Here is a 14,122-nt window from a genome sequence, read left to right on the forward strand (position 1 = left end):
ATGGTTGCTCAAGTTTACTGGGCAGTGGCTTTCCACACTCAACATCACCAGCCGTGATCTATCCACTGCTGCATGAAGGTCTTTTCAAACTGTAGACATCTTTTGTGGTCTCCCGCACCTCCGATTAGCACGGTTGTCTGTGTACGGTGTGAAATAAGTATAGCTACAATAAACATAGCTATAATATAATAATTGATTGCTCCATCTCTGTAGCAAAAAACGGAGACAAAGGATGGCACATCTTCAGCAATACAGTGAAAGCTTGGAAGAAGCTCACATCAGCGACCTGCAAGGGAAGAGGTGTCGACACAAAAGTAACAAAGGCTACACAATCCTGTACCAGGGAGTTCACTTGCAATACCTGTGCATGTACCTGCACGTCCAGAGATTAAACTGTTCTCCTACTCGCGCATCCATCGCTCACCGACCCTTCGACCCTTTGTTGTTGACTCTCTGTTGCTGAACGTTTTCGTCGTGTTGGCGTGAGACTCCTTATTCCCTATGTGACACAATGACTGAAAAAGGTTTTTGCTCTAAACTTCCCCTTTACTTTTCCTTTCAGGGCAGTGAGATTGACGAATGTGCAGAGTTTGTTATTTGTGCACCACTGCCAATGCAGTCTCACAAGTTTTGTTTTTACAAATAAGGTGTATGATTACATTTAATGCAGATGTAACTCTGCACCTGGTAATGTAATGAACGTGTGAGGACAGTCACAGTAGACACAGGTATAGATAAGGTTTTGATGTTCAGTGCAACTTTGCGCAGCCATTATTATCATTTCCATAAAATTACGATCTGTGTTTTGGCGGTAACCAACGTACTGTGTGTGCATTCACCTGACTTCTGTATTGGAAAAAACATCGTGAATTTTAATTGCATTACCAATACAACAATATTGAAAATAAAAAGGTTAAGATTCACCGAAATGCTTAATTTGGGGTAAATTTGTTTATTTCTTTCACAAAAATAGAAGCACAATTTGGAAAGAGCCATAACACATTTTTTAAAAAGTGACTTCCAGTTATCATCATGGTGGATAAGTGATAGAGCCCGAATTTGTTTGCAAAATAAGTATATACTATGTACAGTAGATCTTTATCAAGTTGTTAATATTTCCAGCAAATTTCCAGAAAATCCCTCCGAGAACACCTTGCTTAAAAACGCTATTGATCAATGTTTGCCAAAGCATTACAGGACTATACACCTCTTCCTGACATTCGCTGCACACTTTTCAGCCTCTGTTCCCATCACCTTTATGAATTTCCAAGTTATAATCCGATGTCATGGCAGGTAATAATGTACATGAATTATAAACTAAACTCTTCAAACACACTGGTATGTTGCTTTCACCACTAAAAAATCGTATTTTAATATCCTCCCCCACCACCCTCCCACCAATATGATTTATTGCCTTTAATTTGACCTTTTTTTCACTGCCACATCCGAGCCGAGCCAGTGTGGGGGGGGGGGGGGGGCTCGGAGTACAGGTGGTTTTCCATCAGCTATTTGCCGTGCCTAGCCATAACCAAAATCGAGATACCTCACATCTGGATCTGGATTGCGGCCAGATCCAGATGTGATGTCAGTCAACACACCGTGAAGTCAGCACACCGGTGCCACGGTGACGACATGTTTACTTCCTCGCCCGGTGTACTAGCGGTCGTGGGTTCAGTCCCGACCCTGACACATGTATATTTGGAGTTTGTATGTTCTCCCCGTGCTCGTGTAGATTTTTCTCCGGATCCTCTGGTTTTTGTCTCCACATTGAGACATATGCATTCTAGAGTATTTGGCTGCTGGAAATATCCACGTGATAAGCCACTTTGTTGGGCTATCATTTGCTGCCAGGTCGATTCTGACAAATAGCTATATAGTTTAGTGGGCCTTACCTGCTGAAATAAAAATAGTTTAGTTCATATTCTCTGGGTTAAAAATGATTTTTTCTCCATCTGATGTGTTGCGATCGAACCGTCGTAGTTTTTTGTAAAAAAAAATACCTATCTACGCGACTTTACCGAAAGACCAAAATAATATGAATTCCTGCAGTCACGAAAGCTTTAAGTCAAGATTTAGTTTAGTTTTAGTTTAGCGTCACCGTGTCATCTAGACGGCTCGGGCTCTGCAGTTGATAAACCACCCGGTGTCTCCTGAGCGGTGCAAGGCTGGCTCAGGAGAACCCCAACGCGGCTCAGGTTTGGTGAGTGGAAAAGAGGACGACATCGCCCCCCGGGAATCACTGCCGCAGCACGACGTAGTTCGCCGGGAACATCCCGACTTGACCGTTGCACTCGCCACGCCACCAGCCCTCGTCCAGACACTCGATGTTGGTGATGATGTCGTCCGGGTCGAAGGAGATCTCATCGTCGCCGGCTTTGTAAGAAAGACAGAATTAGTAGGGTATAAAAAGTGTATTCATTAATAATAATGATGATGATACTTGCTAATCAGGGCGAGCCTCGCTGAGGTTCAAGGCTTATTTTCGGGAGGGAACTTACACATTGGTACGATGGGGCCAATTCATTCTAAGCTGTATTTTGCATGTGGGAGAAAAACGGAGTAGCCAGAAATAACTCAAGCAAATAAGGAGATAGCACTCAATGATGTGCATAAAATTGGTTCGTGACCCAATTTGCTGCATTGGCATCTCTTAACGACTTGGCACGAGCAAACACTTCAAGGCGCGGCAAAGAAAACGTGGGAAAAGCCGGCCAACTGACGTTTTTCTAGTGCAGGGACATCTTGCAGTGCTACTTTCATCGACCACTTCGCATCACAGTAGGCTTTAAGAGTTTTACACATTTACACAATCGATCCACCCCTCACTTCTATTGTGCTGGATGACATGCCCAGCTCGTTGGCAAGCGAGGTTAATAATAATAAATACAATTTCTTAAGTGCATATATGCATGTAATTTATTCTCCAATAAAATTCTGAATTTGAACTGAAAAAAAAACTGGAAAAGTATAGCAAAAGCACAATTCTTGCGTGTCTCTCACCTGCTTGGTAGTCATAGAGGGCAACAGCTGTCGCACCTGTGGAGGACGAGGGGAAAGTCTCATTTTGTATTCTGGCAAAACAACCAGAAGAGCCTGTCGCACAATTGGTGTGAACAGGCAATGTGCAGCATGCTGCACGGACACGGAACACAGATTCCAAGTGCAACTTTCTGTAATTCCGTAACACGCGCACTTCACATGACAACAACAAAAGAATCAACACTTTCGTAAATAAAACACTGTGGCCTTAAGAAGGATTTTTTTAAAAATAGGTGACGTCTCGGGCAATGGTGACTTCATTGTAGCACACGAGGGGAGGTATACACTTCTACAATGTGATATGAATTGTACTGTAGTGGATTAACGCGCGCCAAAGGGGGAAATTGTAAACACGTGTGGGTTATGGACAGTGGGGTAGCATCAGGACAAGCAGGTGTTGCTGGGGGATACCGGCCGGAGAGAAACGACTCGTTAGGTGATTATGGGATGCAGGGCAGTGATTGGCCGGTTGTTGTTGTCAGGGACAAGGTGGCGCCAGCAAGTCTGGGGATGGGAACAGGTGGCGGCAGGGGCCGCGGGCACAGGGCGTCGGTGGGGACGCCGGTTAATTATTTGGAAATTAATGAGGACGGGGATAAATACGGGAGCGTGAGAGTGAGATAGGGAGTTGTGCTGGGAGCTGGACATAGACAGTCGGAGCAGAAGAAGAAGAATTGGTTAGCAGTAGAGACGGAGAAGAAGAGGATATGGGTGATAGAATAGGTTAGCAGTGCAGACGGAGAAGAAGAAGATATGAGAGATAGAATAGGGTAGCAGTGGAGATGGAGAAAAAGAAGAGATTAGAGATAGGATAGGCTAGCAGTGGAACGGGAACAGAGAAGACACGAGAGATGGAGACGAGAGGGAGAGACAGTCGGAGTTAGACGGAGAAGCCGAGAGAGAGCGAGACAGTCGAAGCCGAGACAGGCGAAGCAGAGAGGAGAGTCAGAGAGAGAGAGAGACGGAGAGAGAGAGGGAGGGAACGGAGTGAGCAAGGCCAGCAGAGCGTGGCGAGCGAGCAGAGAAAGTGCTGACGTCTTGGTGGTGGAATGTGCCGAGTTTGTAAAATAAAGTGACGACGGAAAAAAAATCAGTTGTCCGCGTAAAGTTCAGCACTACATTTGGTGTCGGAAGTGACTGCCTAACCACGCCGACATGTCGAAGAAATCGGCTAAATGAAGAAACGTGCCGGCAGACTCGTCGGATGACAGCAGCGATGCGGACGTAGTGCCCCCGTCGGGGCAAGAGGTTGCCGCTCCCCCGGCGGACCTGGACGATCGGGTGCCTCCGGGGCAGGAGGGCCAACCAGTCGACGCATAGACCCCAAGCCCGGCTCAAGAATGGAGGGCCGTCATGGCACAGTGGAAGGCCAAGCTGGCAATGCTCACGGCGGTGTTTGACCGCTTCACAGTGATGGAACGAGCATCGCCGACGGTGTCGGGCCAGTCCATGCACGGCGAGGACACTTCGCCAGGACTGCTGGCGATGCAGAGGCGCTTTTCCAAGGGCGCCGGGCAACTACAACCGCGGATTTCCCCCGTTCCAGGGTCCACAGGCAAGTCGCGACACATTTAATACACGGCCGTTTCCTCCACATCACCCATCTTCGCCGCCTCACCTTGTACCCACTCATTAGTATGGGTCGCACGGCAATGTTGTATGGGGCGCGTTAGTACATCGTGTTTTGGGTGCCGCGCCGGGTTCGTCGGATGTGATGGCGCTTGTTCAAGGGGTGGAGGTCAGGGTCATTGTCTATACAGGGGCTTTGGCGACCCTCATCTCTTTGCAAACTTTTCGCTCATTGCCAACCTCACCCCAGGCCGTGGAACCAGTTGATGGGCCATGTATAGCGGCAAATGGGGGTAGCTTGGGAATTTTGGGCCGCATGCTCATGACAATTCAGATCGGAGAGGTGTGCGTGACAGGATAAATTTTGGTTTCCACTGCCCTGGCTGTACCGTGTTTGTTAGGCAGGGACTTATTTCTCCATAGAGAAGGGGTGTTTGTCATTGCCATCTGGAAAATGTCTTACATTTTTGGGAACTCCGTCTAAATTCACAGCAGCAAACGCCGTGGTGCAGGCTGTGGTTCGTCGCACGGTGCACGTTCTGCCTGCAACGCAGATGCTCGTGCCGCGGCGCTTGAAAAAGGGCCTGCCTTTGGAAAACCCGCTGGAGGGAATATTGCTAGCACCTTCGAACGCTGTGTCACGGACACCCTCTTTAGTCGGGGCTTTTACTGTGGTGCCAGCAAACTGCGACCCGTTCATACGGATTGTCAATACGGGGTACGAGCCCATTGTCATTCAAGAGGCGACTACGTTAGTGCATGTGACAGCAGCGCAGAACTCGGACGTGGAGGTGTGCTTGGCAGCGAGCGAGGGGGATGCACTGCCGTGGTGTGACGAAGAACCGGACTGGTTACAGGATTTGTATGAGCAAAACCACGATTTGACACCCCAGCAGCAGTCGCGTCTCCGCAAACTCCTTTTGGAATTCAGGGATGTTTTCAGTTCGGGGAAATATGATGCTGGTCGTACATCCCTGTTGGGGCATCACATAGAGACTAGATATGCACCTCCGATTCGCCTAAATTCCCATCGTATGAGTCCACTGGAGAAAGATTGTATTTGGCAAACTGTGGATGAGATGTTAGAACAAGAAATTGTGATGGGTCCCTGCGATTTTGCGTCGATTATCTCAAACTCAATAGGATTTTGGTAGCAGATGCGTACCCGCTTCCGCGCATTGATGACTCATTGGACACCCTGTCCGGCGCAACATTTTTCTCGACCCTCGACCTCTTGTCGGGCTTTTGGCAATTGCCCCTGGACTAAGAGTCTAAGCCGAAAACTGCCTTCTGAAAACCACAGGGATTGTTCCATTTCAACGTGCTCCCGATTGGGCTACACTCCGCACCGGCCACCTTCCAATGGCTAATGGAACTCATGTTGTCTGGATTGCAGTGGGAGTCGTGTTTGATATATCTTGACGACGTCATTGTTTTCAGTAAAGATTTTGAATGGCATTTGCAGCGATTGCGAGCTGTGTTTGGCCGGGTGCGGGATGCCAATTTGAAATTTAAGCCCCAAAAGTGCCATTTGCTAAGGACGTCTGTTAAATATTTGGGTCACGTTGTTAGTGCATCAGGAGTCGCCACGTGGCCAGTGCCGAAAACGGTGTCGGAGGTGCGTAGCTTCATGGGTTTTGCATCGTACGACCGCCGATTTGTCAAATATTTTGCCACAATTGCGAGGCCGCTGCATACATTGACCATCAAGGGTAAGAAGTTTGTCTGGGGTGACGAGAAACAGCGTTCATTTGAGACGCTTCGGGACGCTTTAGAAGACGCGCCGCCGCTCGGATATCCGGATTTAACCAAGATGTTTATTCTCGACACAGACGCCAGTGACACTGGCATAGGCGCCGTCTTGTCGCAAAATATCGACGAAGTTGAAAGGGTTGTGGCGTACGGCAGCTGCTTGCTGTTCCCGGCAGAGCAAAAATATTGTGTGACGACCAGGGAGCTGTTGGCCATTGTACACTTCGTTCAGCTGTACCGACCGTACTTGTATGGCAGGGATTTCTTGGTTCGCACTGACCACGCGGCGCTGCAATACTCTTTGCGGGTTGATCAGCCCTCGGGACAGATGGCCCGTTGGCTCGAAATCCTGCACGGATACTCCTTTATGGTCCAACACAGGAAGGGGACGCGTCATGTCAACGCGGACGCTTTATCGCGATTGCCTCAGCCGTCAGGCTTGTGCAGGTGTACTGAGGGTTCACTGTGTTGCGGTCCACCGCTGCAGGGCGTTCCGGCTATGGCCGCCGCAGCCGATTCGGGCCCAGCTGGCTCGTTGGACGTGCCTACAGGTGGACGATTTCTCCTTGTCCAGAATGAGGCTTCGGGCCTCCCGCTCTAGAGGGTCGGAGGATCGCCCCTTCCTTCGGCTTGTCGACGAACTCCTCGGGGGAGAAGAAAACCGCGCTGACCTTGTGCAAAGATTTTTATTGGCCGGGTATGCAAAACGACGTTCACCTATTCATTAAGTCTTGCCACGAGTGTGTGCGGCGGAAGGCGCCTGTGCAACCATATCGGGTACTGTTACAATCGATACAAGTTTCCCGTGTTAACTAAATTGTTGCCCTGGATATTTTGGGCCCGTACCCCGTCACCCCGCGGGGTCAAAAATATTTGCTAGTAGGAGTCGAGTACCTCACTCGGTGGCCTATGGCATGGCCACTGGTGAACCAATCTGCGGGGTCGATCGCCGAGGCTTTCCTGCAGTAATAAGCCCTCGATAAAGGTGGCCCAAAGCACCTGCTCACCAATCAGGGCAAAATGTTTTCCTCCCGTCTACTTAAAGAAGTGTGTGACTCACTGAGTAAGAAAATGATTCGGATGTCCCCGTACCACCCGCAAACCGACCGGATGGTCGAGCGTCTGCATAGGATGCTAATGTCTATGTTGTGCCAACAGGTTAATTCAGCGCAGAATGATTGGGAACTACACGTTCCGGCAGCCCTAGCCGCTTACAGGTTGGCCCCGCATGCCTCAATGGGGTATTCGCAATTCTATTTAATGAACGGTCGGGGACCAGAGGCCCCAGCCCTGGTCAGGTTGGGCATGCAAGTATGGGGGAAGTCGTCAGCGGTACCTGCCCCCATGCAGGTGGCATTAGACCATCTGACGGGGGTTAGAGAGGCCTCGTTGGGTAACACTGCGAGATGGCAGGCTGCCAATGAACGCCTGCACGGCACACAGTCTCCGCGAGAGCCCTGGCATGTGGGGGATAGGGCTTGGCTGCACTGCCCTATTGTGCCGGTGGGCACATCTCCAAAGTTCCATCGACCCTGGCAGGGTCCCGTTGAGATTGTGGAAACTTGACGGGACCAGAGCGTACGAATTTGTTGCGGCCGGCGCCTATGGGATGTTCACCCGTCGCGTCTTAAGAAATGTGTGCCTCCATATGATGCGTCATCTCCCATCCCGGAAGGGCCTGTGTTGGATGTGTCCGACGAACCTGTGGTACGGCTGCATGTGAACGCACCTCAGCAGTCTGCCCCCCGTGTGCCTGTAGGACCGCCGCTATTGACTCAGGAGAGGCTTTCTGGCAGGCTCTCTGGCCGTGTGCCGGTTGGATGCGGTCACGCCAGCTGATGACCGCTGTCACGATGGTGGGCATGCATCGAGGGCAGAACGCAGCCCCGTGTTGACGAGGGAGCGTTCCCCACCCTTGTCCCCTGTCTAGCCATGGAACCTGCTCTCGAGGAACGACTTTCCGTTGAAGATTCGACTGAAGCGCTACTATACTGAAATTGTTGTTAGTGGGACTCTTATTTAATTCGGTTGTTGGTTGTTGTAGGTCGCGCGTTAGGTTGCTTGTACTTAGCCGGGATGGCTAATTCTTTATCACGGGGGGGGGGGGGGGTGATGTAGTGGATTAATGCGCACCAAGGGGGGAAATTGTAAACACGTGTGGTTTATGGACAGTGGGGTCGCATCAGGACAAGCAGGTGTTGCTGGGGATAACGGCCGGAGAGAGACGGCTCGTTAGGTGATTATGGGATGCAGGGCAGTGATTGGCCGGTTGTTGTTGTCAGGGACAAGGTGGCGCCAGCAAGTCTGGGGATGGGAGCAGGTGGCGGTAGGGGCCGCGGGCATGGGGCGTCGGTGGGGACGCCGGTTAATTAATTGGAAATTAATGAGGATGGGGATAAATACGGGAGCATGAGAGTGAGACAGGGAGTTGTGCTGGGAGCTGGACATAGACATTCGGAGCAGAAGAAGAATAGGTTAGCAGTAGAGATGGAGAAGAAATGGATATGGGAGATAGAATAGGTTAGCAGTGGAGACAGAGAAGAAGAAGAGATAGAATAGGGTAGCAGCGGAGCAGGAGAAGAAGAGATGAGAGATAGGATAGGCTAGCAGTGGAACGGGAACAGAGAAGACACAAGAGACGGAGACGAGAGGGAGAGACAGTCAGAGTGAGATGGAGAAGCCGAGAGAAAGCGACAGTTGGAGTGAGACGGAGACGAGAGGGAGAGACAGTCGGAGTGAGACGGAGAAGCCGAGACAGGCCAAGCAGAGAAGAGAGTCTGAGAGAGAGACAGAGAGAGAGAGGGAGGGAACAGAGTGAGCGAGGCCAGTGGAGCGCAGCGAGCGAGCAGAGAACGCGCTGAAGTCTTGGTGGTGGAATGTTCTGAGTTTGTAAAATAAAGTGACGACAGAAAAAGAAGTTGTCCGTTTAAAGTTCAGCACTACAGTACCATGGTACAATTGTTTTACCATGTGCTCAGAAGTTGAGACCTATGTCCAAAACGTTGCCTCATATCATTTTTTTCACTTCAAGTCATAACGTTGACGAGACGTGTTAATTTTATGTGCGCATGTGTTATGTGTGCCTGTGCACTGCCATTGGAGTGCCACTAAAGAAACGGCTCATGTGGCTGCAGTTATCCACGGACTTGAGCGGTGGATCAGTGGTTAGTGCCGCTCACTCCGAAGATGGAGACCTGAATATTATTCCCTGCCACGACTACCCAGCAAGCGGCGTGCGACATCTGAACTGGTCATAAACCACCGCCCACCTTCACTAACACGCACTTAACAATATGGTCAAGTATTACCAAACAACCCTCATGACCAACGTGGCCTGGGCAAGCCTTAATCCATCAGTGCTGGTGTGGTGAAGGTGTTGGGGGCAGCAGGGTCCACGATCGACAGACATCCCTCGCTACTTGGTGTTAGCTGCTGTCAGAATAATCGAGCTGAGGTAAGCTGGTTTGTAGCACAGTGCCCTAACCGCTGCGCCACCGCTCCCCTTCATGAGGTGATAAACTTGTTATTGATGTTAGGCCTTATGGTGCATCTGCACGTACCTTCCTCCTGCTGATGCAACTGCATCTCCTGCACAGTGTTGTCGGCAGGATCCTGTTCGTAAGCAGGTTCTGGCTCATAAGCAGGTTCTGGCTCGTAAGCTGGATCTGGTGGTTCCAGATCGTAGCTGTCACGCATCTCGTGCACGCTGCCGTGAGGCGCATATAAACCCGCAGCCTCGCTCACCTCCGCAGGAACTGCCGGCTCTTCGTCCTTTATAGCATCCTGTCGGGCATCAACAACAAAGATGATCATGGAAATGGTTACTGGGGTACCAAATCACTTTCGTTATCAAAAAAGTGCAGTTTGTTTGATTACAGTTGATTGGACATCTTCTTTCGTATGGCTGGTCAAGCCAGACAACCACGTCAGGGGCAGCAGAGTGTATCGCGCTGTGATTGGCAATAACAATAGGATAGATAAATGTGTCTTTCCCAAAACATCTTCCCCCCCACCCACCGTCCCCTTTCGCAGCCTTGGCGCCAAGGCCCCTGTGGCCCGTGGGGTCCCGGGGCAGTTTCACCGCCTGCGCTCTCGACAGCTTCTACCACTCTTGTCCTTTCCTCCACACCTCCCGATTAGCACGATTTGCTACGTACGACGAGCGAAAGAAGATCAATGTACATACATACATGCGTACTGCTCTGACCTGCTGCTGCCGGGCAACTCGCTCCCTCTCCTCGCAATCCTTGACCCGGCGTCTCTCCCGTTCCTCCTGCATTCGTCTCTGGTCCTCCTCCTCCTTGGCCTTGACAAGGTTCTCAAACTTGGCACGGATGTTACGGGCACCGGAGCTCGCTTGAACGTGACACGTCAAAGGATGTGCATTTAAGCCCGAACGAAAAGCCAACAAGTTGTATTCCCAAGCTATTTGAGTGGTAGAGGGCAGCACATCAAAACCTAAGGTTGTACTTTGTTTCTCTGCTCCCACATCTATGCTCTCCATTATCACCAAACTTCCCTCACTTTTTGAGAACTGCTTTGTGTTTAAATTTGTCCTACCTCCCCCCGCACATCTGATTAGCACGGTTGGCTATGTACGGCGCAAAAAACGTTCAACATACATGCCAGTGTCATGAGGTATAGTCAGATAATTCCTTTGACCCACACAAAGTGGAAAAGTCCTCATCCAGCAGTAGACTGACAAAGGGACCTGTATGCACCTGTAACAATTCACTCCCCTGCTGATTTGATTAATTCTCATGGTTTGAAGTCATAATTGGGTTCAAGAAAGGGTTATTTTTACCATATCATTTGTATTGCGTGTTGTAAATGTTTTTTCTCTCTTTAATGTAGTTGTGTTTTCTCCACGAGGCTAAACGTAAGATTGTGTCAAAAGTTGCATACAATTAGCATACATTGTAAGAGCTGATTTTTTTGCACACACATTTTTAATACTCATTTACATGAGAATCAAGTTAAATCGATGGTGGAATGGCAGCCAAAGTAGGGATTATGCCCAAATGATGAATCACCTAGGAGATGGGGCTTTCAGTTCAGATCACGTGCAGAAGCAAGATTGATTGTGGCATCGTGGGACCATGAAAGATGGTGATGACTTGGGGAGGTATTCATCCAGTAGTGGATCAATCATGGCTTAAGATGATGGTGATAAATTGATCCGTTACAGGCCTTAAATCTACGGTTGTTGATGAAATAAAACAATTGGAGAATATTTCAGTTCTTGAACCTTGTATTTGGTAAAATAGGGACTGTGTTAAATAAAAGCTGACTAACATGTCGCAGAAGCTCACAGCTGACCCATACAATGGTACACTAAGAGCAGGCGGTGTGCATGTCTTAATGCACAATGCAAGCGCTCATACAAGGAGCAGGGCTCATTTAGATGTGGCATACAAAAGCAGATACAAAACTTGAATCAATAACAATTAAAACGAGAAGAATGCACGCCCAAGCAGCTAATTAACGCGGGAAATAAGATGGGAAGTTAATCAGCAGTGAGCAACACTCAAGCCAAGCGTACGACTTGTGCAGTACAAAGCATACAAAACACCCAAACTACATGATAATACTCTTTCAAAGCCAGTTCAGCGTTTGTTTGCTATGATCCAGCGCTGCTGGATGACAAGCGTAAAAAATACTTATATTTTTTACGTGGAGGTAGAGATCAATGGAGGAGCAAAATGCTCTGCTTATTTAATTTGTTACTCACATTCTCTACAACGATCATATTGATCATAAATTGATAATAACATGTTCAGCGTCGGCAAGTAGCAGGTGCTAACACTCAGTTTGCTCATGGGGGCGAATTATAAACACCACTTAATGGCAAACGCCGACGTGAAAACGTGGCCAACAATCGGCTCTACAGAAGACTGCTTGCAACGGTCCGCACACACGTTACCTGCTTCCACGGGTCTGGTCTTCTGGTAGTTGGTGTTTGGTCCCTCCATGTCCTGGAAGGAGGCCACTGACTGAAATGAGAAAGATGCCGCCAGTTGTTCGGCGTAGAACAATTCACTGATTGATGTCGATTCGTCAGCTTAAGTGATGCGCTCACCCTATCGCATGCGCGAAAGAACATTTTACTAAATTCTGCATGCGTTGCATGAAATAGGTTCAAGTAACAGCTGCTGCCACTGGAGGCGGTACCATACACCACTTAATTATTATTATTTTTAACAAATTGCAATACTGGATTGTGACAATTTGCACCTCCGATTAGCACGGTTGGCTACGTGTTGTATGAAAGAAGTTAAACTTAAATACTATTCACCTGATTTCTGGGGAGTAAATTGTGCCACCCCTAGCCATTATCGATTGATTAGCTCACAGGGCAAATCTAAATAAAAGATTAAAGTTGCACAAAAGTGTGCTCACTTTTACAGCTTACTTAACCATAGCTCACAGGGCAATTCTAAATAAACTGTTCAACTGTGTTGTCGATTTGTACCGACATGCAACATGGAATACTTCTGCGGGTGGACATCTACAATGTTTATACTCTTTGGTTCTTTTGGTAAAGTCACGTAGGTAGAAAAAATAATAATAGATCATGACGTTTCGATTGTAACACAAGCAACTGTCCTCAGGTGAAAAAATATACAGCAGGAGAACTGCTGGGGCAGGAAAAATATTACGAGAGAGCTGCTGTTATATAGACTACATGACCTCGCTGAGAAAATTATGTGTTAATGAGAATATTAGTATGTCACAGTGAGACGGCTCACCTGATCGAGTCGCTTACCTTTATGAAGAGATGCCGCGGCACCAAGGTAATACCGATCGCCTTTCCACTCACTTCTGTTGCTGTCACTTCTCCTAACGCTAAACCGTCCTTGTTTAGAGCTAGCCTACCTTTAATTTCAGAGAGAATAAGACTTCTCCGATTTGAACTTGATAATTAAGACAAGACTCTCTTACAATTGTAATGGCATAGTTGAGCGCTATGTGCGATCGCCACTACTCTTCACCTGTAGTAACGGCCCCGTGTCAACAGGGGATGGAAGAGAGGCTGAGTTAGATGAGTCGGGCCGTTGGGCCAAGGTAACCCCCCAGGGAGTACCGTGATCAGAGGTGCAGACCCAAGATCCACAAGAGGGGGCTTGGGGGGATCACATCACACTCCAGGCCCCTCTACAAGGTTCCAGAAGGGAGGCATGGCTAGAGGCGGAGTGAGCTGGGACCGTGTATAAAAGCCGGACCCCTGAACGGGTCCAGCAGTTGTTATACACTCGAAGAATTGAAGAACCACCCTGAAGACGTGGAGCTGGACCCGAAGGCCTTGGCTGGGTCGGGTCAGTATAGCCTCCCAAGGCCCCGATAGCCGGAGGACCCTACAGTGGTTAGTCCCCAGTGTGTTAAGCCACGTCAGTTAGGAGGACATACCTCCTTAGGGTATCGGGTGGAAGGGGCCGTAACCCCTTTGTGTTATGCGTTTACACTGTTCCCATTTATTGTGAAATAAACGTGTTACCTCCAGAGGACATCTCTCTCTCTCTCTTCCTGAACCCACTACAATTGGTGACAGAAGTGGCCACATAGTTAGTTAGCATGAAAACAAGAAAAAAAGTATGTACCAGGGGCCCAGACGAAGGTGAGACGACTACCCCGAGGTTGACAACCCCGGCAAAAGGCAGTAGGGTGTTGCCGGCCGAGCTGCAGTCCGCCCGACCACCCGGCGGGTCACCACCATCGGGAAGAACGCTGCGGGCAGCGCACTCCTGCCTCACTCGCCAAACTC

The 14,122-nt window shown here is 49.1% G+C and overlaps 1 protein-coding gene across 1 annotated transcript in view; it reads right to left on the reverse strand.

The window, feature by feature from the left end:
* Positions 1-14,122, reverse strand: part of LOC133359430 (uncharacterized) — a 99,474-nt gene continuing 85,352 nt past the window's right edge. The window contains exons 10-14 of the mRNA XM_061577843.1: positions 12,284-12,353; positions 10,568-10,716; positions 9,921-10,143; positions 3,001-3,036; positions 1-2,373 (exon numbers count right to left, since the gene is read on the reverse strand). Coding sequence (XP_061433827.1) covers positions 2,237-2,373; positions 3,001-3,036; positions 9,921-10,143; positions 10,568-10,716; positions 12,284-12,353 — 615 coding nt within the window. The 3' untranslated portion in view covers positions 1-2,236. The remainder of the gene's footprint in view (positions 2,374-3,000; positions 3,037-9,920; positions 10,144-10,567; positions 10,717-12,283; positions 12,354-14,122) is intronic.

Source organism: Lethenteron reissneri, chromosome 65 (assembly GCF_015708825.2).
Source record: "Lethenteron reissneri isolate LAM-NWPU_2019-01 chromosome 65, ASM1570882v1, whole genome shotgun sequence".
Classification (NCBI taxonomy): Eukaryota; Metazoa; Chordata; class Hyperoartia; order Petromyzontiformes; family Petromyzontidae; genus Lethenteron; species Lethenteron reissneri.